General features: G+C 38.3%; 1 protein-coding gene across 6 annotated transcripts in view; it reads right to left on the bottom strand.

The window, feature by feature from the left end:
* The window catches only part of OSBPL1A (oxysterol binding protein like 1A), a 213,516-nt gene that overhangs the window by 52,064 nt on the left and 135,114 nt on the right, over positions 1-26,338 (bottom strand). For all 6 annotated transcript variants that reach the window (XM_033435290.2, XM_004273743.3, XM_049697555.1 and 3 more), the window contains one exon: positions 18,388-18,544. In XM_033435290.2, coding sequence (XP_033291181.1) covers positions 18,388-18,544 — 157 coding nt within the window. The remainder of the gene's footprint in view (positions 1-18,387; positions 18,545-26,338) is intronic.

Genomic DNA, 26,338 nt, shown 5'->3' with positions numbered 1-26,338 from the left:
GCTCAAAATCATTTAGGAAATGTAAAATAAAACCACAACACAGTACCATGTTATGCCCTTAAAGCATCAAATGCTGGTGAGGATGTGGAGTAACAAATTCTCACATACTGCTAAGAAATGGTACACCGACTTCAGGAAACATCAGAGTAACTTCCTATAAAGCTAAATACATACCCTCTCCAGGACCCCAAAATGCTACTCCTACATAACAAAGTGAAAAACTGTCCATACATATATACACTACCAAACGTAAGGCAGTTAGCTAGTGGGAAGCAGCCGCATAGCACAGGGAGATCAGCTCGGTGCTTTGTGACCTCCTGGAGGGGTGGGATAGGGAGGGTGGGAGGGAGGGAGACGCAAGCGGGAAGAGATATGGGAATATATGTGTATATATAACTGATTCATTTTGTTGTGAAGCTGAAACTAACATACCATTGTAAAGCAATTATACTCCAATAAAGATGTTAAAAAAAAAAAAAAAAGAATCATTAGCAAAAAAAAAAAAAAAATGAACTCAAAATGGATTAAAGAACTAAATGTAAGACCAGATAGTATAAAACTCTTGGAGGAAAACATAGGCAGAACACTCTAAAAAAAAATAAAAAAATAAAAAATAAAAAAAATAAAAAAAAACTGTCCATAAAAAAGATGTGTATAAGAATGCTTAAAGCAGCTTTATTCATAAAAACTCCCAGAAGACTGGCATCATTATACACTTTTGCAGTCTTTTTAATGTCTGGTTTTACAGAAGACAGCTGGGCTGCTCATAACTGCTTCTGCACTGAATCTGTGATACTACACATCACATAGTCTCTATCAAACTCCACTGTACACTTATTAGTGAATGATAATAAAAAAGGCTAATGTCTTAGTAATATCATGAAAATTGTTTTAACCTTGTGGTTCCCCCCGAAAGGGTCCTGGGGGACCCCCCCGCCGAAACAATGGTCAGAAGACTCCACTTTAGAGAAGCACCGGCAAAGACAGTCAGCAAAAGGGCCTTTTCCTCAGCATGTCTTTGGGAAACTTTAGAACAATTTAAAAAAATAATAAAAATCATTCAACAAATATGGATTGAATTTCAACTATTATGACTGGTTTTGTGAATAACAGGAGGCTGGATCACAAAATTTTCAAGGATGTTTACAGTTGAGATACTTCCGTTTCAAAATGTTACTTCCTTTCTGGATTCTGCTTTAATACTTTAACATTTAAATCTGGGTATAAAACAAGTTTCTCTGGCCTTGCAACTCAAAGAATTTCAGCTTAAGTTGATGCAGTCTGATCTTATCATTAGGAAAATGATGCTCTCATTCAACCAAGGAAAACAATGTTTGACCTCCAAAGTTGATATACGTCCACCATCTTAAAAATACTCTTATTCCTCAGTCATGGAATAGTAATTAAAATCGTAGTTGTAATATATGTGGAGAGTTAAGATCTTCAAAGGCATCTTATTTATACGAAATAGTCCATAAGTGTAATATATCAATATCAACACAAAATAACTAAAATATACCTATACAACTAAATCCCTAAAATCTACTATCCCCATTTCAACAGAAGCAAACTTGGACGGGCCTTAAAAAGGGAACATATCACTTACATCTCTTTTCTTGCATGACTGATACTGTAACGTACCTTCCACCAACTTCCAGGCTTGAATTCGGAGGAATTGCAAGTTCTCCCTGCGTACCCAGGAGGCCATCTGAAGCCTGACAGAACCAGTACCTAACTTAGGGCTGAGTCAGACATGCGGGTGATGGGGTTAGCTGGACAGCCGGGTATTTAACCTGCTCCTACATCTCTTCAACTGAAATGAGTCCGGGTCTTGGGAGCAGGTCAGTAAAGTCTAAGATGAGATCTCTAAGACTAGTCAGATGCCTTTTTAGGTACTATGCATCTTTTAAAAATCCAATAACTTCGTTTCCTATTTTAAGCTTACTGTGATAACTTGATGTAATTATCTGATATTACTATCTGATTTTGCTGTATATTTTAAAGATAATTTTTCCTTTTGATCTCAAATTATAAAAAGCCTATGATTATTGCTTAATAAATCTGGCTCTACACAGCAAAGAGATTAAGGTGATTATGTGTCCTTGTTTTATAAGAGGTATTACTTGTTTTGATTTTAATAAGTTAAAAATGCATATTCAGAATTTCAAATTGCTCTTCAAATTGGCTTTCTAAAATTTAAATTCACTGTCCAACTTCAGTAAAACAGTAAATTTACTTCCTATTCTTGTTAGTTTATTACCATTACTGGATTAAGAGGAAAGCCTACAGAATCATCATCCAAGCCAACATGGACTGATGAAAACATACCCAGGAACCAAGTCCTTCAGCTTAAAGAGAAGCTGTCCCTTTGGGCAGCAGGATTTCCTCACTTCAAGCCTACTTCATGGTGTTCAGCACAGTTGGGAAGAAGGCAGGACACAGAAAGGCAGACCTTACTTAACCTAGGGGCAGGGTGTGTATTCTTTTCTCACCCTTATCTCAAAGAATAACTAAGGGCTTCCCTGGTGGCGCAGTACTTGAGAGTCCGCCTACCGCCTACCGATGCAGGGGACATGGGTTCGAGCCCCGGTCCAGGAAGATCCCACGTGCCGTGGGGCGGCTGGGCCCGCGAGCCATGGCCGCTGAGCCTGCGCGTCCAGAGCCTGTGCTCCGCAACAGGAGAGGCCACAACAGTGAGAGGCCCGCGTATCGCAAAAAGAAAAAAAAAAAAAAAAAAGAATAACTAAGACTTCATGCAATGGGGGGCTGGAAGAGATGTAAACTAACCGAAGTGAAGAGAGCAGATCATGGTAAGGTCATCTTGACCTAAAGGAAGTGGTCTTAATGACCGATAACACTGACGAAATGCAGGCTGTGTGCAGTACAGGTCAGAGCCAGTTTCTTCCTCCCTGTCTCACCTGAAGGCTGACCTAAGCCTCTTGCAGTGTGGACAGCTAAGGAGCAGAGAGGAATAGAGGTGGTGAGCACAAATCTTCCACTAACACCTCCCACATTCCAGAAAGAGCCTGAAGCTGTTTTACTGCTAGTAATTTTGTTGGCAGGAAAGGGGAAAGAAGCCTTTCCTGACTACAACAGAAATTTCTTGGACTCTACACTAGGAAATGTCCTGTCTTGGAACCTGGATGTGCTCCAGCTGGATCGGGAGTCTGGCAGTAGGCAGTGCGAGGTGTGGCGAGACCCTGGAGTAGATTTGAGTGCTTGACGGCAACGGCTGATCCCTGAACACAACTCTGGAGCGAGGCTATGTCTAACAGGCTACATGTCACCTGGAACACTGCAGTCAAGGACTTCAGGTCCCCGAAACAAGAGCCTGGGGACTATGCAAAACACAGTTAACAAGAGAAGACACAAAGAAAAGCAGAGATGTACTGAACGACAGACGTGTCCCTCTGCAAACACCACTTGGCCTCTTTCTGTGACTCTGAAATTTTACAGGTATTTCCCTTTAAACCACACCCGTTTTTCTAGAACGCATATAACTGTTTGTGATCTGCTTTAGGCAGATCAATAGCCTGATTTAACTTCCTTTTAAAATGATCTGAGATCTTTTTGACTGCTTATCATCAGAGGGTTAGAACTTCTAGGGAGAGCTGAATTTCTGGTTCCTTCCTGCTCTGTGACGCACAATACCTCCATGGGTGTTATTTGACATATATGTCAGTTTCCCTTCTTTTTTCCTTTCCGATTGCTCTGATCATAATGAAATATCTGTACTGCAAAGAAGAGCATTCTTCCTCTTTCCTAAGAAGGTTTCTTCTGCTAGTGAAGATTACACAGTGTCCTAAAACACGACAATCACATTGAAGTAGTGTACCTCACCTTCTGAGATTTTTTTGTTCTTTCCCATAATATAATGTCAATCATAATCCTGAAGGAAAACAGCGCAAACTCTTGTTCTTCTCTAATAATAAAAGAATGCACAGTTATCGAGGAGAAACAAATAATTTCCATGAAAACATGACACCTTTAATCATTCCCACATCCTTTAGAGTATTCTGCTTTGGTAGGAAGTTGGTAGACCATGGAGATTATAGGAAGGGAAATTTTTATCCCGTATCTTTTTGAAATTGGCAGAACTTTCAACGTGTTCGTGTGTTCTTTTGTGTGTTCCTGTTAATACAAGTGGAAATGTATAAAGACCCAGAAAACAAGTTCCATGTTCACTTTAATTAATAATAGTGCCTAGCTCTGAGCCCAGCGGATGGGTGCTTAATAAATGCTTTGGGACTATGATGTTAATTCTCTGTAAATTATTACATAAAAGAAACAAATGGAATTGCATTATTTAAAAGCTAGGACAAATTGTTTTACATTCAGCATATAAATCTAGGAATTTGTCTAGGAATAGAAATCTCTGTTATTCTAAATATCTATGAAGATTCTAGATTTTAAGAAAAGAATGGAGGCTCTGAACTCAGAATATGTGGCTTGCATGCAGGTTCTATCACTTACTTGCTAAGTGATCTTGGGCGAGTCGATTAAACTTTCTGTGCTTCAATGTCTTCATTTGTAAAACTGAGGATATAATATCTGCCCTACCTGTAACTCAGAGATATTTTGAGAATCAAAAGCTATGGAGTTTGTTAAAGTATCTTACAGACATCAATTTATAATCCAAGTGTAAACTGTAGCCATTAATATTATGCATAATATTGTAAAGAGCTCTGCATCTGAAGTTAACATGGTACAGTCAGAAGACAGCGGCTTTAGCGACCAGTCAGACCTAGGTTCTAGCATCTTGCTACTGGACTGTGCTTTCGTGGGGTGTTGCTTGCGTCAAAGATGAAGCGCGGACAGGCTAAATGCTGACCAAAGCCAACAGTTATACTAAGTCACAGAGCCAGAACCAGACGCAGAAGCAAAGTGCATTATGCTGATGGCTCCCCACTGTCTTATGATCGTGGTACACCTTCACCTACTAGAATTTTTCACAATATCTTTAAGGCATTCAAAGACCCCAAACACCAAAGCACGAAAGCAAAACAATACTGTGAAGAATCTATGGTTATAAACTCTCTACTTGGTTCACCCACAGAAGTCTGTTTTGCTGAGAACTGTTCACTGCGTCAACTGTGCTCTCTTACAGCCCGGGAAGCACGCTAGTTTACTCTGGCACTGGTAGGACACGAGACTCCATCTCTTACCTCTTCCTAAAAGCTGGCTGTACCCTGCTCTTGCACAAGTCACCTCACCTTCCCCCATACATCATAACAGACGTAGTGACAGTCACCTACGTTTTCCACATTTGTCAGATGCAGAGGCAATGCTTCCTGCTTGAGAACCAGGATGTATCATTAACATGAGTCACTTCCAGAATAACAAGGAATTGGCTCTGAGGATACCCTCTATGGCAGAATGGCAGCTCACGCTCAGATTTCAAATCCTGACTGAGGGTGGTGCTACACCAACACGACTCAACAGCAGGCTGTAGCCCACGATTAGGATCTACCCCATTCTACAAACAATGCATGTGTTTTGGAAACAGTGGTGTAGAAACCGAATTTTCTGAAGATTTTAAAGGTACAAGGCAAACAAAGTATCTTTATGTTTTAAAAACCATCACTTCCCTAATTTCTATCTTGTAAATCCTTATTTATTATATATGGTGTTTTCTGAAAGAGGAAAATCCTCCTGTGTTAACAAGCGCAGCAAACAATACTGAAGAACTCTATGCCCCCTGAGGCAGTTTCTCCTTCAGCCAAAATTCAGGTTGGCACGGCTCCAATGGGAGACACTTCAATGTATTTGTACAGACCAGATCCCACAGGTCATCAGAAATCAAGATGCCCAATCTATGAATTATTGTAATGAAGAAATGGGCAGAGTAAACACAGTAAGACAGACCATTAAAAGACTAAGCTATACTGGTAGATATTTCCCAGGCACTCAAAACCTTGTGTTCATGTGTGTAGAAGGGAAGGACGGTACATCTTCAAACAGAGCAAGACGCCAAGCAAGAATGTACGTTTTATTAAATATTGAACAACTTCTTCATTTTGACATACTGAGGATTATAAGTCCATATAAAGCAAACTTGAAATAGAAATTGGATATTTACCTAAGAGATTCAAAAAGCCTAGGGATTGAAAGGAGAAGTAATGAGACCTTTGCATGGGCAAAGTAGTATCAAGGGACTAAGGAATGAATAACAGAGCTTCAAGGCTCTAGTCACCTCTTGTTTATACTTCTGACAACATAAGCTTACAGCCAGCTTCTCGGAGGCCGGCCACACCTTTGTAACCTTCATGAAAAGAAAAACTATGTTTCAATGTAACCAATATTATGAAATGTCCTTATAAGATATAATGCAAATCAACCATAGGAGACAGTTTTCCTTATTTTTTATTCAAAAGAAAATAATCGTATTCCAAAATGAACACTTTCATTTCAGCTACCTGTTACCCAAATTTCAGTTTCAAAGGCCAAAGTAAACTTCTAAAACCCATCCAAAGACCTTTTCTTATGAGTTAAAAGAAAGAAAACAATTCCATTTACTCACTTTTGCTTAAGGTTTATCAATTTTCTACTTATAACAGCACCTGAGATTTAATGAGTTAAAATCACTATGACTCCTTTGTATAGATTATTTCATTTAATTATCACCACAAGCCAACAAGGTGGGTCCTATTATTACACCCATTTTACAGAAGAAGAAGTTGGGTTTCAAAATGATTATTACTTGCTTAAGGTCAGGAACATGGTAGATATGGGATTCAAACCCAAGTAGCTCTTAATAACGACACTTTTCTAGTTCACTTATATTTTTTTTCAAAGAGCATATGGTGGTAAGAATTATGTGGTAATTACCTGCTATGTGGTAGGAATTACAGGTTTTTCTAAGAATTATCTTCCCTTTTGACAAATCTGGAAAAAATATTTTCAACTCATATCACATACAAAAAGCTAGTAATGATATATTATAGAACAGCTGAAAATTGGTAAGTTCAACATTCCTAGAGAAAAATGGGCAAGAAGTATTAGCAATTCACAGAAAAAGAAATACAAATCGATCTTAAACATACAAAAAGATGCTCAACCCTCCTCATTTCAGAAATGGACACTCCATAAGAATAGGGGCTTGGCTTGTTCATGATTGTAACCTCAGCACCTTGAATAGAATGTGGCATTAATAGGGGCTCAAAATATATTTGTTGAATAAATAATTTGGTACATATATGTTTTTAAAAAGCAAAGGCAAGAGTTGTATGCATGCATTTTCCATCATTAGTGTGAACAATATTGTATGTAATAACGGTTGCATTTGGGGAAAGGAAGAGGAGTGGCTAGTTTAAAAAGTGGGAGTTAAAATTTGCAAAATATACCCTATTACATTTCTGAATTTTGAACCACATGAATGAATCACCAATTAAATATTTTTCTAAAAGAGAATCATCTCTAAACACACACACATGTATTTTTTCAAGGGTTGCTGAAGAAACACCCAGTTGACTCATGTCAAAACACATGAGACCAAAAGAACTGGAATTAGCATACATTAAGCAGATAAAAAAGCAAGGTTGTAAGGGTCTTTTATAAAAAACAAGGGAATATGAATAGATCTTTGTATTGCTTATATTAAAAACAAAAACTGGAAAGATTATAAAAATAGTTACCTTTGGGGAAGGATGGAAACAATGTCGAGGGAACAAGAAACTGGATTTTTCTAAATATACCTTGTTTTGTATTTTTGACTTTGAAGTCATGTAAATATTGTACATTAAGTCAAAAGGGAATCCCTAAAACTTGAATGCAAGTGAAACAAATGAACCTACCTGTTTAACAAGTTCGTTTAACCACACAGAAGGGAACCACTGCAAGTGACCTTCAAACACACCATAGACTGTACATCCCAGATGGAATATATTAAAAGGATAAAAGGAACTAAAAAGAAACTGAAAACTCTTATCAACAATCATGCTGTTAGTACCAGTATTTGTGTATGAGTGTATGTGTCTGTGAAACAAAAATAGTAGAATAAGGCAAATATGTAACTATATTAATGTCATTAGGAACCATGAAATAAAAATCAAAGGAATTAAGGGAAAAACCCCATAATCCAGAATTTCAACTGGAAATATATGGGTATGAAACATTTTCCCTTAAAAAAAAGGACCAGTGATTTTTATACCTCTATCCAATGAAAAGGACTGAAACCATGGCCAACTTGCTATCAGTGAACATCCTTACTACCCAGATTGTTATATCTAAATATTATTTCCCACTAAAATAAAAAAAAAATCTAAATATAATTGCTCACTAAAATGATAAGTGGCTTTTTAGAGAAATAGCTGATTCTAGGTCTGGGGCAGGAAATATACCAGATAAACCTGAAACATCTCTCTGTATCAGAAAGCAAGGCAGCTATCAAAGGCCACTGGATTATACCTGAAACAACAGAAAAACCCACGTGGGGTCCTGTCAAAAGGACACAGAAGCCAACATAGAGGGGCTTCCTCTGACCAAAGATGGGAAAAAATAATTATAATAGATTTAAACAATCCAATTCGTGTGTTCCTATACCATCTTCAAAGGATGTTAGGGAACCAACATATTCTGAAAAGAGGTAATGGGAACTTTTTTCTTTACAAAAGGATTCTAGCTAATAAAAGTAGAAGGAATGACAGAAATGTAATATGACCATTTTGCAGCCCATATTAAAATGACGATGTAGACACTGATCAACAATGGCTGCTAAAATCATTAGGCTCAAGGCTGTTGGGCAGCATTATCATGGCTGTATCAGACTGACACTGCCTGAACCCAGGAATCAATCTCAACATTACAAAAGAAGGAAAATCTGATATCATATGCCCCCAATGGATGTAACGGGAGGCACACCTTCGGTAAGTGTACGTACAAAGTACTTCGTGCCAAACAATTCAAACCTAAATCTGACTGAGCCTCTCTATATAACCATCAGTTTACAGGAAATTCAGGAGTTAAAGATTATGTTAAATGCCACCATGGGAATGCAAACCAGCAACATCCAGACTGTGGATTATTCTACAGCACAAATGACCAGGTTTCTTCCACAAATAAATGGTAAGGAAAAAATGAGGATGAGGAGAGGAGAGCTAAACATTTTTTAATCTCTTAAGACTTAAGAGACATATAAACCAAATGTAGTATGCAGACCTTCTGGATTTTTATTATTAAATGACTTTTTTTCTTTCTTTCTTTTGGTCATGCCATGTGGCTTGCAGGATCTTAGTTCCCTGACCAGGGGTTGAACCCACGTCCTCGGCAGTGAAAGTTTGGAGTCCTAGCCACGGGACCACCAGGGAATTCCCTTAAATGACATTTTAGACCCAATTAACTAAGTGACATTTATGAGACAAACAGGGAAATGTGAATACTGACTAAATATTTGATGACAACACACTATTTTTTAGGTGTGATAATGGGACTATGGTTTTAGAAAATAAAAGGTCCAGTGTTTTAAAATGGATTAAAGACCTAAATGAAGGCCAGATACTATAAAACTCTTAGAGGAAAATATAGGCAGAACACTCTGACATAAATCACTGCAAGATCTTTTTTGATCCACCTCCTAATGAAAATAAAAACAAAAATAAACAAATAGGACCTAATGAAACTTAAAAGCTTTTGCAAAGCAAAGGAAACCATAAACAAGAGGAAAAGACAACCCTCAGAGTGGGAGAAAATATTTGCAAATGAAGCAACCAACAAGGGATTAATCTCCAAAATACACAAACAGCTCATGCAGCTCAACATGAAAAAAACAAACAACCAAATCAAAAAATGGGTGGAAGAGCTAAATAGACATTTCTCCAAAGACATACAGATGGCTAAAGAGCACATGAAAAGATGCTCAACGTCACTAATCATTAGAGAAATGCAAATCAAAACTACAATGAGGTATCTACCACCTCACACCAGTCAGAATGGCCATCATCAAAAAATCTACAAACAATACATGCTGGAGAGGGTGTGAAGAAAAGAGAACCCTGCTACACTGCTGGTGGGAATGTGAATTGATGCAGTCCCTGTGGAGACAGTATGGAGATTCCTTAAAAAACTAAAAATAGAGCTACCATATGATCCAGCAATCTCACTCAGGGGCATACATCCAAAGAAAACCATAATTCGAAAAGACACATGCACTCTGATGTTCTCTGCAGCACCATTTACAATAGCCAGGACATGGAAGCAACCTAAATGCCCATCGACAGACGAATGGCTAAAGAAGATGTGGTACATATATACAATGGAATATTACTCCGCCATAAAAAGGAACGAAATTGGGCCACTTGTAGAGATGTGGATGGATCTAGAGACTGTCATACAGAGTGAAGTAAGTCAGAAAGAGAAAAACAAATATCGTATATTAATGCATAAATGTGGAACCTAGAAAAATGGTACAGATGAACTGGTTTGCAGGGCAGAAACAGAGACACAGACGTAGGGAACAAACGTATGGACACCAAGGGGGGGAAGTGGCTGGGGGGTGGTGGTGGTAGTGGGATGAAATGGGAGATTGGGATTGACATGTATACACTAGTATGTATAAAATAGATAACTAATAAGAACCTGCTGTATAAAAAAATAAAATAAAATTCAAAAAAGAAAAAAGAACGGGGCTTCCCTGGTGGCGCAGTGGTTGAAAGTCCACCTGCCGATGCAGGGGACACGGGTTTGTGCCCCAGTCCAGGAGGATCCCACATGCAGTGGAGCGGCTGGGCCCATGAGCCATGGCCGCTGAGCCTGAACGTCCGGAGCCTGTGCTCCGCAACGGGAGAGGCCCGTGTACCGCAAAAAAAAACAAAAAACAAACAAAAAAAAACAATGAAATAATGCTATTTGCAGCAACATGGGTGGACTTAGAGATTGTCATACTGAGTGATGTAAGTCAGACAGACAAAGACAAATACCATATGATATCGCTTATATGTGGAATCTTAAAAAAATGGTACAAATGAACTTACCTACAAAACAGAAATAGTTACAGATGTAGAAAACAAACTTACGCTTTCCAGGGGGTTGTGGGGGAGATAAATTGGGAGACTGGGATTAACATATACATACTACCATATGTAAAACAGGTAACTAATAAGAACCTACTGTACAGCACAGGGAACTCTATTCAATACTCTGTAATGGCCTACATGGGAAAAGTATCTGAAAAGGAGTGGATACATGTGTAACTGATTCACTCTGCTGTACACCTGAAACTAACATAACATTGGAAATCAACTATACTCCAATAAAAAATTTTTTTAATTAAAAAATACAAGTCCCAGTGTTTTAAAGATATATACAAATGAAACAATATATCTTGGATTTGATATAATTTTAAAAATAATTTTTTATATTATGGGGGGATGGGAGATGGAGGAGGTCTGCAGATGAAATAAAGTTGCACACGCGATAAATGTTGAAGATGAATGATGGGTATGAAGAGCTCATTATATTATCCTATTTGTATGCATGTTTGAAAATTTGCATGGAAGTTGAAAAATGGGATTATATGCCTGAAAACATATTCTTTATTTTTCTTCATACACTAGGCAAACAACAAATTCAGTAGCTGTTTGCTAGTTTGTTCATTCAAGCATATCTTTACAGATTATAGCTGCCCTGGAAATCTGCTCTTGTTTGCCCCTGAAAACCACTGACCTAGAATAGATAGAATGAGCCCTCGGAGTCAGGTGAAAGTGCATCTCACCATCATCTGCTTACAGAATGCTAAGCTCGAAAGAGTCTGTGTTTTTCCAACCGTGTTTTAAAGAGCCCCAGGCCCCAAAGAAGTGTTTTAGGGGTCAGAGGCAAGATCAGGAGACAGGCCTTGGCCCCTGCTTCCAAAAGAGCACCTCCTCTTCCATCCGCTTTTAAAACTTGGGCGGGAAGAGGTGAATTCTATAGAAAGACGCCTCCGTTTTCCTAGTCTTTCCTGGCAGTAAGTTCAGCAAGTCCACTTCATTTTGTGAAGATAATTATTATGAATCTAGACTCAAACCACCTTTTTCCTCCCTTCCTGACATACCCGAAGTGACCCGCAGCCTACCAGCTTGTTACTCCTAGATAAGGTTTTTGCTTATCGTTTCACATTATCCTTTGAACTCTTTGCTGACTGACTAGCCCCCACCTGCTGAGCTGGCACTCCCTCTTACTGGTCAAGGGATCTCCAGATGCATTTCTGGGGGGAGATGGGTGTCACATGTAGTCAGAGTGATTTTTATTTACAACTAACAACATTTTCTCAATATAATCCTACTTCTTGGAAGATACTGTCTTAGCTTATATTCTCAACCTTTTTTGTTTGACTTCAACTTGTCAGTATATTCTTCACACACAGAAGACAGCTGTTATTTGGTCACCTAATAATTCAATTCTAAAGCAGTCATGAAGGATAAACAAAGGGTAAACTAAGCGAGCACCTGGAGTCATAATCTACCATTTCAGCAAACTAAACCTTTAAGATTCTTAGTCACATTTATGAAAGAATGCAAGGCTTTTATTCAAGTAAACACATCAAGAACAAGTACGTTAATTACAGTCAGATAAAACTTAGTCGTTATCACATTTCTGTTGTAAGAAACCCTTCCCTATTTTAAAACTGCAAAGATATTTTTATATTTTCTTGTGAAAGTTTTATTAAGTTTTGCCTTTTCACATTTGTGTTTGGTTCATCTAGAATTTAATTTATATTTATGAAATAGAGGTCCATTTCCTTTAAAAAATTTTTTCTGTATTAAATGATTCTCCCAGCACCACTGACCTAACAGTCTGTTCCTTCCCTCCCTGATCTGCTATGTTGCCTCTGTTACATACACCAGGTTTCCTTATATGTCTGAGTCTTGGGACCTTTTACTTCCATTCTTCAGGTTAGTCTTGCCTGCAGGACAATTCTGCACTAAAGATTTGCAATCAATCTTGACATTTGGTCAGGCAAATGCCTTCCCTCCCCCAAACCAGGTTCCTGAGAGGTATCTTGGCTCTTCAAAGCCCTTGTGCTTAAAGATATATTTCAGAATCCATTTTCAACTTCCAAGGAAAAGGACTTGCAATTTTAATTAAAAGTACACCAAGTCTACAGATGAATTTGGCAAATCATATTTATGACACTCTTCCTTCTTGATAAGTGTTATATCTTTCAGTAAGTTTTATTGTTACACTTTTTTGGCTAAGATTTATTCCTAGGTAAGTGACTTTTTAATAGCTACTGTAAAATCTCTTCCCCCCCAGTTTTAATCGCAGTTTCTGTCCGTTGATGGTGCACAGGAATGTAGTTAGTTGATTTTATATAAAAGCAACCTTGCCAAACTTTCTAACTATAATAATTTGTCTGTAAACATCTACGGCTTTATTTCTAAATTTCAGGGGTGTGTTATGTCTCTGCGTATGGCCTCCAAACAATGATGAACAGAAAAGATGATGGCAAGCATCCTTGTCTTATTCATGACAGTAGAAGAACTGTTTTTAATATCTCATTATCAAGTATTTATTTGTTGCAACGCGGGCCTCTCACTGTTGTGGCCTCTCCCGTTGCGGAGCACAGGCTCCAGACGCGCAGGCTCAGCGGCCATGGCTCACGGGCCCAGCCGCTCCGCAGCATGTGGGATCTTCCCGGACCGGGGCACGAACCCGTGTCCCCTGCTTCGGTAGGCGGACTCTCAACCACTGTGCCACCAGGGAAGCCCTATTTGTTGCAACTTTTAACCAGATTAAAGAGGTTCTCTTCTATTTGTGATTTGCTAAGACATTTATATTAATCAGGAGTGACTGTTTAAATTCACTGAGTGTTTTTTCTTTATCTCTTAGGATGATCATATGCTTTTTCTCTTTTAATCTATTAATATTGGGAATACAATTTATAGAATCATAGCATGGCTCCAACATTTCAGATTCCGACTAATCTGTTCTACACGAGTATCTTTTATTGATACAGTATACGTCCAGATGAGATAAATATCAACATCTTCCCCAATTACAACTTGGGTCAAACTGCTAAAAAGTTAAAAGATGAGAGCTCAGGATAAATGTAATAAATTAGGTCCAAGGGCAGAGAACCGATCCTATGGAATACAGAGCACCGAGATGACAAGAAGCCCTGTCAACATAAACCTGACCAGTACGGTGAAGGCTAACGTTCCACAAAGCAACTGAATGTCTTTTCCAGAAAAAAAAAGAAAGACGTGCCAACAGAATGGCGCATTTATTTTGTATATTCTCTACCTCTGCAGTGTTTCTGGTTCTAGGTCTTAAATAAAATCCTAATGCCTTCTATTGATATTTCTCTACAACTAAACCTAAAAGCCCAAAGACATGTACAGCTCCACAGTAAAGGTCATTGGCCAGCAGAGTACACGGCACATCAATAACTCAGAGTGAATGAAAAACATAAAACACCTTTTTCCTAGGTCTCATCATATTAAAAGACATTGCAGAAGTTTTCTGAACTTCACTAAGGTAGAAAAACCATTTTTTCAAGATTTCAGTTAGCAATTACAAGATTTTCAGAGTGAGAAGAGAACTCAGTTCCCTTAGCCCAAACTTTTAAGAGATGACTTAATTTACCTAGTTCATTAACAGAAGAATTATTTTGTTGGTAATTATCACATAGGATGGATTAAAGATCCATAATATCTGTATTTTAATTATCATACAAGTAAACTCAATTAGTCTGGCATAGTTGGTTTTATATTAAATTAATATGACATTATAGCTTATGATTCTCTGGGTCAGAGATTTTTCAAACTGCACCCCATGATGTCACCCTATGATAATGGGGTAGAAAAGGAAACAAGAGGGCAGAGGTTCTTTAGAGCAAATCAAATCATTTTTGAGGAGAAGGAGAGTAAGCAGAGTTAAAAGAGGTCATTTCTACTGAGTGTTTCCCATGTGGCAGGCACTCTCCTAGGTACTCTTGTGCTGACACATTCAACAGGAACAGAAACAGAGTCTGGGGGAAACCTGCTGCTCCATAATACATACTGCAGAAAGTAAAGCTTAAACACTTTTGTTGGCTAAGGACATGAAATAGATATGGTGATTCCAACTGCAGTGGGAGACTGGGGAGGAGGGGAGAGACCTTCTCTATGGGACCCTCATCAGTCTCTGAGGGTGGGTGAGGTTTTAATAGTTTCCATACTAAACTTCCGTTGCACGAATGGTTCCACGGCTAAAAAATAACAATGGTTGAAAACCCTAGCTCTATCTTGTCAGCAAATTAGTTAAGCCATGATTTAATATTTTCCATAGGAACTATAACTTGTAAGGCTTCTCTTTTCCCGTTTTAAAATCGCATTTCTTGTGCAAATCAAAACGAAGATGAGGTACCACCTCAGAGCAGTCAGAATGGCCATCGTTAAAAAGTGTACGAATAACAAATCCTGGAGAGGGTGTGGAGAAAAGGGAACACTCCTACACTGTTGGTGGGAAAGTAAGTTGGTGCAGCCACTATGGAAAACAGCACGGAAGTTCCTCAGAAAACTAAAAATAGAATTACCATATGATCCAGCAATCGCATTCCTGGGAATATACCTGGACAAAACTATAATTCAAAAAGATACGTGCACCCCTATGTTCACAGCAGCACTGTTCACAATAGCCAAAACATGGAAACAACCTAAATGTCCATCAAGAGATGAATGGATAAAGAGGATGTGGTATATATACACAATGGAATACTGCTCAGTCATAAAGAAGAACGAAATAATGCCATTTGCAGTGACATGGATGCAACTAGAGATTATCATACTAAGCGAAGTAAGTCAGAACGAGAAAGACAAACACCATATGATATCACTTACATGTGGAATCTAAAATATGGCACAAATGAACCTGTCTACAAAACAGAAAAAGAATCACGGACATAGAGAACAGACTTGTGGTTGCCAAGGAGGAGGGGGAGAGAGCGGGATGGACTGGGAGTTTGGAGTTGGTAGGTGCAAACTATTATATCTTTAGAAATGATAAACAACAAGATTCTCATGTACAGCACAGGGAACTATATTCAATATCCTGTGATAAACCATAATGGAAAAGAATATAACAAAAGAATGTCTGTATGTGTATAACTGAGTCACTTTGCTGTACAGCAGAGACTGCCACAACACTGTAAATCAACTCTGCTTCAATAAAAAAATAAAATAAAATACGCATTTCTCTCTTTTAAATTTTATAATCCATATTCTTCCCATCTCCCCAAATTTAAGTGTGTATATCCCAAGGGTAGGTGGTGATGTGGGATGAGGGAGAAAGGTAAGATTTTTATGGAAAAGGTAAGTAAGTGGTGAGTAAATTATTTTTCAATATTCAAGAAAACAGAAACATATGACAAGGTCAAATACAAATTTCACACGACTTTTAAAGGTAAAACAGAAGACCTCAAATAAATTTCATGATCACTTCAGGCCATGCAACATACATTTGCTTTTCTAAAATATCACCAAAATTACTGTTAATTCAAATTACTCTTAATGTTAATATAATAATTGCCCATTATAATCACAGATTACTTACAGTGCAACTTAGGGTGCAGGAAAGAGGGACCTGATAACATTGAATACTCCACCTGTTCTCCTATCCCAAAATGAAACTTTTAAATTTTATGTGGCATATGCCGTTTATTTGTGTAGAGAAGAGCTTTATGAAAAAACAAAAAGGCTTAAAAAAAACCTCCTATAATGCCTATTTTTTAAAATAGGAAACTGTTATGTTTTTCCACATATTTGAATGCTGACAATTTCCTAAATTACCCACTTTTAAATAGCTAAAGAATATTTTATTACATTTATAGGTTTCATAAGTTGCATCTTGTACATCAGTTTAACTTTTCTGGTTATGTCACTATCTAGTTGCACTGCGGTTTTTCTTAGTGACCTATCCTCATTCCAAATTTTGAACGGTTCCATCTTAACGTTCACATCTGTGCCATTCTGGGTTTGACTAATTAAAAGGGAACACAGAATGTATGAATATAGTATAATAAATTTCTGTCAGATGCAAACTAACTCCTCCTATGATGCATTACAGCACACACACAAAAGGGCTCCTGGGCCTTAAAAGCTGAGAAATCCTCCTCAGCCATAGGCTATAACAGCATCTGTGAAGCACGGCGTTCCTTCAGATACCTTAACGATTCTATGCATCTCTGAACATTCCAAACATATGTCACATGTGTTCTCATTAGACTGTAACGAGGTATGTGTTAAATGGTTAAAGGCTATCTTCTTTTTAGACATTGGGAGACCTGACAGGTTTCCTGTTAGGTACCTTATGCCCTGCACAGAACTTAGCCCCTGACCATAAAGGAGCTGACAGTAACTACAGAAGAGAGGAAGGGCCCTCACAGCTCGCCACATAATCTGCAATGGTAAACTCCATCAAAAGATAGCCATCAACGAGCACGTTTAGAAGATACCCTCTAACCAAAGAGAAGAAAACTCTGGTTTGAGCTAGTTACCTAAAACTCACTGATCTTTTCAAAATAAGTACAAAGTGAAACATTTTTTGTTAACAAGGGGTGATACATACACATCAGAAGTGATATGTACAATTTTTCAGTAGGACAATAGTTGAGACCGATTGTAGCCAGATTCATGGTACAGAAATGGGGTTAGAGCTACACAAATCTACAAATATTAAATAAAAAACCATTCTGTAGAAATTAATGGTTAATAATTACTTATCCCAAAAGTGCTCTTTACAATGACAACAGGATTTATTCTCGACTGATAATTTGATAAAATATTGTACCCTATGAATACCAGCATGCACATATGGCACTGTGTCTATAAACTTGTGTGAAACCAGAGAACTCTAGTGTCTGTAACATCTCATTAATCTGGGACAATCTCTAGGACTAAATCGTCAAGCAAATAAAAAAATACTAATGTTATTAGACGGTACAAAATGGCTATGTTCAACAAACCCTGGGTCTTAATAAAAGTCTTTGTGTAAATGTAACTAAATTGTATCAACAAGCAGGCAATATTACCATCCATTCTCAATAAAACCAACAAGAAGATCAAATGACTAGAAACTAAAATAGCATTGGGAGGCAGAGTCATAAAAGATGTATGCTGAAAAGAAGAACCCAGCATCACTTTCAATAGGCACTTCTGAAGAGCCTTTCTACATCGCCAGCTGAAGGATTTATGTTCCCCTAAAACCATGGTATCTAACACCAAGTTTTGTGCTTAGTTCCTACAATTACAGATGATGTTCTTCTTGTAATGGACAAAGTACTTAAGCTAAATCCCTTCCTTGAGGTGATGGAGCAATATAAATATTCAATAGAGAGAAAAAGCAAAAACGAAGAGAACGCATACTTTTCTTTACAAAAGCAAATGCACTTGATAATAAAAAGGCAGCAACGTTCACTGTTAAAGGCCATCCTACCTGTGTTTTTTGATGCCATTGGAGAGAGCATCTCCACCACCACAGTCTTTTCCTTCGGACATTCTGTGCTTTCTACTCCTCAGGTGCTCTCCTTCCTCTTCAAAGCAGTGCGCCGTCACTGCTTCCAATCTACTCAGGGACCGTTCGGACTCGGAATCTGTGGCAGAGCAGGTTCACAGTCAATGAACTGAACTTTGGTGTGAGGCTTCCGTAACAATGGATCTCTCCCTTAACGCATCAGGCTTTGAAACTTAAGCAGCCTACTTTGTCCTTCAACAATCCATCTGTTAACTCCTCCTCAGGGATTTCAGAGAACCTGCACCCAATAAGGCTAAAGTGGATTTAGGAAACAGATATAGGATTATATAAACTTACCACTGTTAGATTGTATACACTAAAAGAGACGTCCAGAGATTACCTAATTCTTTAAGAAATTATATTCAGTGGTTTTCCCCCTGAATAAATTTCTACTTTTATCTTCCCTTCCAAAGCACCTTAAGCATAACTTTAAAAACACAATCAATTTTTTAAACTCATGTATAAAGAAAAAGCTACCGTGGCTGTACTTGGGGGAAGCATAAATTACATCTGATACTACAGACACCAAAGCAAAGGTAATTTTTAACTACTTTAAAAAACACTTCTTCTGGTATTATATTATTTAAATTCTCAAGAGCTGAAGTCCAAAGTGGCCATATAAAATCTAATTATCAGGTGGGTGTTTTTAGGATGGAAATGCCACATTCCCAACTGCCTATGCATTCAGCGTGGAGCCATCAGCCTGTTTGGGAATAAAAGGACAACTTATCTGCGTACAATACGCTACAGTTTTCAGGCACACTCACATCCTTCATCTCCTTTCAGCATCTCCAGGGTGCTTTGGTGATGGCGAGGAAGGACTACGGGGTTAAGAAGTATGCCCGCTTACTTGTTTAACGCTCTACCTATTTCAGTTCACAGTAGCAGCCATCCAATCTCTAGAAAACTGTAAATGATGCCTATGCTTTTATTAAAATGTAAATTCCAGGTAACGTCTAACTTTCCGTAAGCAGATGACCATACAGGCAACCGTCCTCTGCTCTAGGGAAGCACTCACACCCATTCAAGTAACCTCCCTTAAATAAAAGTTTCAACCATCTGCTTAGTGTGTATTATAGCTAAGATGTTCAGGAAATAAAATTATTTAGTACTTCTTTTCCCCCAACTGCATTCTATAATTCAGCCAAAATCATGGGCTCTTATTTTTATCACATTAGGTTCACAAGTAACAACTGTTGGACAAGTACCACTGCAGGCTGGACAACACACATTGAACTCTGGACTGTCTGAATGGTGTAAGTTACCTGCAGAAAAGACTCAATGCTACGGAAGTTATTTTTATCTTCTGTAAATATAACTTTACCAGAGTTGAAAATATAGCTTTGTTGTGACATATACCATATAGCAAAGAAAGAGATATTTTAATAATAAGTTTAAAGCAATATTTATTTTTCATTGTCAATTTTGGCAGGCAGTGACAATATTTTATGAAAAACAACTGAAGACTTGGGAGATTGGGATTGACATATATACACTAATATGTATAAAATGGATAACTAATAAGAACCTGCTGTATAAAAAAATAAATTCCAAAATTCCAAAAAAAACCCCAAAAGTGAAGACAACCTGCAAAGCCAGTAACAGGGGACTGTCATCCATTAGATGAAATACACAGCTGCTAAAATCACAATTACAAAAGCAACTTAATAAAATAGAAAAATACTTTTAACAGAGTGATAAGTCAAAATAATCAGGATACCATTTTACAACTCTAAAATATAAGCAAAAAAAATAAATTTTATTCTGCCTTAAAGAAAGATCTGGTTCAGGTAAACAGATATCTATCCAAATGAGAGCAGTGAAAGGACAGAAGTTTGTCTAGGGCACGGTGAGGCAAAGAGGGGAAGAGTCCATTTGCTGGGGTAGGCAAAGGGGTATCAGGAAAGGATATAGGAGAGGTGGTATTACCTGAAAACTGGCTTTGTCTCTCTTGGTGGGTGTCAAGCAAAAAGACACAACCAAGCCAAAGAGTAGGAGAAAGAAGGATTTATTACTTGCAGGAAATAAGGAGAACACCGGGGATCTTTCCCAAGGCAGTGTCTCCCCAACAGCAAAACTGGGGAAGTTTTACACTAAGGGTGCATGCATATTCATGAATGGGCCTGGGCAGTATATGCATATTCATGAAGGGGTTTTGAGCAGAGGAGAATTCAAAAGAGAATTGAGGCAAAGGTTGACAGAGTCCAAGCTTTAGCTGATTGAAGTCATGAGGGTCAGAAAAGGTCAACAGTTGATCTGGTGGTTGGTTGCAGGCTCGAGAGGAGCGCCGTTTGAATTCTGTAAAACAGCTCAAGAAAGTGTTTCAGGCTAATCTTTACCACTGAAAACAGATCTGGGAGTCTTTACAACTGATTTATTATCTTTGCTACTGCAACTTCTCTTGCCTGGTAACAGTCCTGTTTGTTCCTGCATTATTTTGTTCCCTCAAGATCATTAATTACTGAGACCTGTTCAAGGGCAAGCACTGTGGCCAGGCTTAGATCACAAAATGGTTTAGGCTAAAAATGGCTTCTCTTATGTCAAGAAAGCCATGCCTGGTTCGTTTTCTTTGGGGACCCCCTACCTTATCTGCTTACAGTGGAACAACAGGTAAATCTCAAAACAATGAGAATGGTGCTCAGGTGCAGGTGAGGAAAGAGTTGTTCAGAGGAAGTGGCATGAGCACAACCTGGACCAAAGAGGGTGACAGTGGTCTTGGGGGGAAGATCGGGTGGTTTTTTCACTTTCACATTTTTAAGTTTGTTTCATATGAAAAAATTAAGAATTTAAAGAGCCAAACAAAATAACCCTGTCTGCATTGGTTAGTATTAATCAAGATGCATTATTACTTTATAATTTAGATGTCATGAAAACCAAAATGCACTGAAGCAAAAAACCTCAAGCACTCAAGCATTTATTAAACATCACTCTGCACAGGATACTGTGTTTGATATTTAAGGGATACAAATCATAAGACAGGGACTAATCCATTTCCAAAGAAAATTCTTAACAAAAAGCAGATATACAATAAACACCAAACAAGAGGTAAGGCAGTAAGAACTTCTATGAAGCAAAGACTTTACTCAGAACAAGATTTAAACTTACTGAACACAAGCTGAAGACCTACTACCTTCATCCAATCATAGGAGCGCTGTGCTTACCCCTAGAATCACGCTATCAGGTGGCAGTACAGACCCTTATCATTTCCCTCCCCTCCCCTCCACCCCAAGGGTAGCAACTTGACTTCCTCTCTGCCCCCTCTCCTAGTCTCTCTCACCCTGTTCATCCACCTCTCCCCTTCCCCCAACCCTTATTTCTCTCTACCTTGCTCCCAACCTCCTTCCCCCTCTAATATAATCAGGCTATGCCCACCCTTCCCCTGAAGGGCTCTAGGGAAGATCACCAATTACTGCCATACTGCAAAGTTAGTCCAATGATCATTTTTTAATTCTTATCATGACTCGTCCACTACATCTTATACTGCTTACTTCATTCTTCCCCTCCTTTATTTGGTGCAAGGCATGGTGGGTGATTCAAAGAACAGTGAGATGTGGTCCCTGTCCATGGTCGAGCAGAGGTAGACTGTTTTGTGAAAACATGAGTTCAGTGAATTACTCCTGGTGCAGTAGCGTAGGTCTGGATGGGGGCAGTGGGCCACACAGGAGGGAACAGCCAGTTTCACACAGTGAAGGACTGGGTATCCAGAGATGATTGTGACTGACGGCTGAGCTAAGTTGACAAGCAGTAAGACTGGGGGTGGAGGAGGGAGTTACAATAGAGGAGCTGTTCCAGGCATAAGGGAGCGGCATGATGCAAGGCAGGGAGGAAAGAAGGAGCATTCAGTAAGGTGGGAGGAGAAGACGCGAGAAAGGAGTGGTGACAGGGCGGCTGGGGGGAAATGAAGCTATGAATCAGTCATGAAGCTGACTACTCAGGATGAATAAAGATCAACGGCAGGCAGTGGGAAAAGAGGGTATAAAATGAAGCGGGAATGAGGTAGTATCCCATTCCACGCCATAAAGTTCTTTCACCCGCTAGAGGCAAATTGTCAGCTCATCTCTGAGCATTCTAGTTTCAGAGGCAAAGAAGGAAACACGATCAGTGACATGATTTACAGTGTCCTCGAGATAAAAACTAACTTGTTGATTAAGAACAAAAGCTCAGTTACTTCTAGTACTATGTATACAGTGAGACATAGCTTGGACTTACTCTGTGGGCAATAAGGAGCCATCCTTAACTTCTATGCCTCCAATGCATGAGTCACGCCAATACGCCTCCAGCAGAGGATCATTTCATTTGGAGACCCACGGGTCCAGATATATTTAAATTCTAACGTGTTTACCTAAGTAGCAAAGCATAGTCCCTGTGGAGGCTTACTGATTAAGGTGAAGCCTGACCATATGAGTAATTTTTTTTTGAATTTTTGTATTTTATTTTTTATACAGCAGGTTCTTATTAGTCATCTATTTTATACCTATTAATGAATACATGTCAATCCCAATCTCCCAACTCATCCCACCACCGCCCCCCGCCACTTTCCCCCCTTGGTGTCTGTACATCTGTGTCTCTACATCTGTGTCTCTATTTCTCCACATCTGTGTCTCTATTTCTGCCCTGCAAACCAGTTCATCTGTACCATTTTTTCTAGGTTCCCCATATATGCATTAATTTACGATATCTCTTTTTCTCTTTCTGACTTACTTCACTCTGTATGACAGTCTCCAGATCCATCCACATCTCTCCAAATGGCCCAATTTAATTCCTTTTTATGGCTGAGTAATATTCCATTTTGTATAAATGTAACGCATCTTCTTTACCCATTTGTCTGTCGATGGAAATTTAGGTTGCTTCCATGACCTGGCAATTGTAAATAGTGCTGCAGTGAACAATGGGGTGCATGTTTTCTCTGGGTATATTCCCATTAGCAGGATTGCTGGGTCATATGGTAATTCTATTTTTAGTTTTTTAAGGAACCTCCATACTGTTCTCCATAGTGGCTGTATCAATTTACATTCCCACCAAGAGCGCAAGAGGGTTCCCTTTCCTAAACACCCTCTCCAGCATTTGTTGTTTGCAGATTTTCTGATGATGCTCATTCTAACTGGTGTGAGGTGATACCTCATTGTAGTTTTGATTTGCATTTTCTCTAATAATTAGTGATGCTGAACAGCTTTTCATGTGTTTCTTGGCCATCTGTATGTCTTCTTTGGAGAAATGTCTATTTAGGTCTTCTGCCCATTTTTGGATTGGGTTGTTTTTTAATATTGAGCTGCATGGGCTGTTTATATATTTTGGAGATTAATCCTTTGTCTGTTGATTTGTTTGCAAATATTTTCTCCCATTCTGAGGGTTGTCTTATCATCTTGTTTGTAGTTTCCTTTGCTTTGCAAAAGCTTTTAAGTTTCATTAGGTCCCATTTGTTTTTATTTCCATTACTCTACAAGGTGGATCAAAAAAGATCTTGCTGTGATTTATGTAAAGGAGTGTTCTTATGTTTTCCTCTAAGAGTTTTATAGCATCCAGCCTTACATTTAGGTCTATAATCTATTTTGAGTTTATTTTTGTGTTTGGTATTAGGGAGTGTTCTAACTTCATTCTTTTAAACGTAGCTGTCCAGTTTTCCCAGCACCACTTATTGAAGAGACTGTCTTTTCTCCATTGTATATCCTTGCCTCCTTTGTCATAGATAAGTTGACCGCAGGTGCGTGGGTTTATCTCTGGGCTTTCTATCCTGTTCCATTGATCTATATTTCTGTTTCTGTGCCAGTACCATATTATCTTGATTACTGTAGCTTTGTAGTATAGTCTGAAGTCAGGGAGTCTGATTCCTCCAGTTCTGTTTTTTTCACCCAAGACTGCTTTGGTTATTCGGGGTCTTCTGTGTCTCCACACAAATTTTAAGATTTTTTGTTCTACTTCTGTAAAAAATGCCATTGGTAATTTGATAGGGATTGCATTGAATCTGTAGATTGCTTTGGGTAGTATAGTCATTTTCACAATATTGATTCATCCAATCCAAGACCATGGTATATCTCTCCATCTGTTTGTGTCATCTTTGATTTCTTTCATCAGTGTCTTATAGTTTTCTGAGTACAGAACTTTTACCTCCTTAGATAGGTTTATTCCTAGGTATTTTATTCTTTTTGTTGCAACGGTGAATGGGATTGTTTCCTTAATTTCTCTTTCTGACCTTTCGTTGTTAGTGTACAGGAATATAAGAGGTTTCTGTGCATTAATTTTGTATCCTGCAACTTTACTAAATTTATTGATTAGCTCTAATAGTATTCTGATGGCATCTTCAGGATTCTCTATGTATAGTATCATGTCATCTGCAAACAGTGACAGTTTTACTTCTTGTCCAATTTGGATTCCTTTTATTTCTTTTTCTTCTCTGATTGCCGTGGCTAGGACTTCCAAAATTATGTTGAATAATAGTGGCGAGAGTGGACATCCTTGTCTTGTTCGTGATCTTAGAGGAAATGCTTTCAATTTTTCATCATTGAGAATGATGTTTGCTGTGGGTTTGTCATATATGGCCTTTATTATGTTGAGGTAGGTTCCCTCTCCGTCCACTTTCTGGAGAGTTTTTGTCATAAATGGATGGTGAATTTGGTCAAAAGCTTTTCCTGCATCTACTGAGATGATCATAACGGTTTCTATTCTTCAATTTATTAATATGGTGTATCACATTGATTGATTTGCATATACTGAAGAATCCTTGCATCCCAGGGATAAATCCCACTTGACCATGGTGTATGATCCTTCTAATGTGTTGTTGGATCCTGTTTGCTAGTATTTTGTTGCATATACATTCATCACTGATACTGGTCTGTAATTTTCTTTTTTTTGTAGTATCTCTGTCTGGTTTTGGTATCAGGGTAATGGTGGCCTCATAGAATGGGTTTGGGAGTGTTCCTTCCTCTGCAATTATTTGGAAGAGTTTCAGAAGGATGGGTGTTAGCTCTTCTCTAAATGTTCGATAGAATTCACCTGTGAAGCCATCTGGTCCTGGACTTTTGTTTGTTGGAAGATTTTTAACCACAGTTTCAATTTCATTACCTGGGGTTGGTCTGTTCATATTTTCTATTTCTTCCTGGTTCAGTCTTGGAAGTTTATACCTTTCTAAGAATTTGTCCATGTCTTCCAGGTTGTCCATTTTATTGGCACAGAGTTGCCTGTAGTAGTCTCTTATGATGCTTTGTATTTCTGCAGTGTCCGTTGTAACTTCTCCTTTTTCATTTCTAATTTTACTGATTTGAGTCGTCTCCCTCTTTTTCTTGATGAGTCTCGCCAAAAGTTCATCAATTCTGTTTATCTTCTCAAAGAACCAGTTTTTAGTTTTATTGATCTTCGCTATTGTTTTCTTTGTTTCTATTTCATCTATTTCTGTTCTGGTCTTTATGATTTCTTTCCTTCTACTAACTTAGGGTTTTGTTTGTTCTTCTTTCCCTAGTTCCTTTAGGTGTAAGGTTAGATTGTTTATTTGAGATTTTTCTTGTTTCTTGAGGTAGGACTGTATTGCTATAAACTTCCCTCTTAGAACTGCTTTTGCTGCATCCCATAGGTTTTGGATCGTGTTTTTGTTGTCATTTGTCTCTAGGTATTTTTTGATTTCCTCTTTGATTTCTTCAGTGATTTCTTGGTTATTTAGTAGCATACTGTTTAGCCTCCATGTGTTTGTGTTTTTTACGTTTTTTTCCTTGTAATGGATTTCTAATCTCATAGCGTTGTTGTTGGAAAAGATGCTTGATATGATTTCAATTTTCTTATATTTACTGAGGCTTGATTTGTGGCCCAAGATGTGATCTATCCTGGAGAACGTTCCGTGTGCACTTTAGAAGAAAGTGTAATCTGCTGTTTTTGGATGGAATGT

This window comes from Orcinus orca, chromosome 15 (assembly GCF_937001465.1).
Source record: "Orcinus orca chromosome 15, mOrcOrc1.1, whole genome shotgun sequence".
Classification (NCBI taxonomy): Eukaryota; Metazoa; Chordata; class Mammalia; order Artiodactyla; family Delphinidae; genus Orcinus; species Orcinus orca.
Note: the sequence above shows the minus strand (reverse complement) of the source record. Positions and strands in the feature narration are given on the sequence as shown.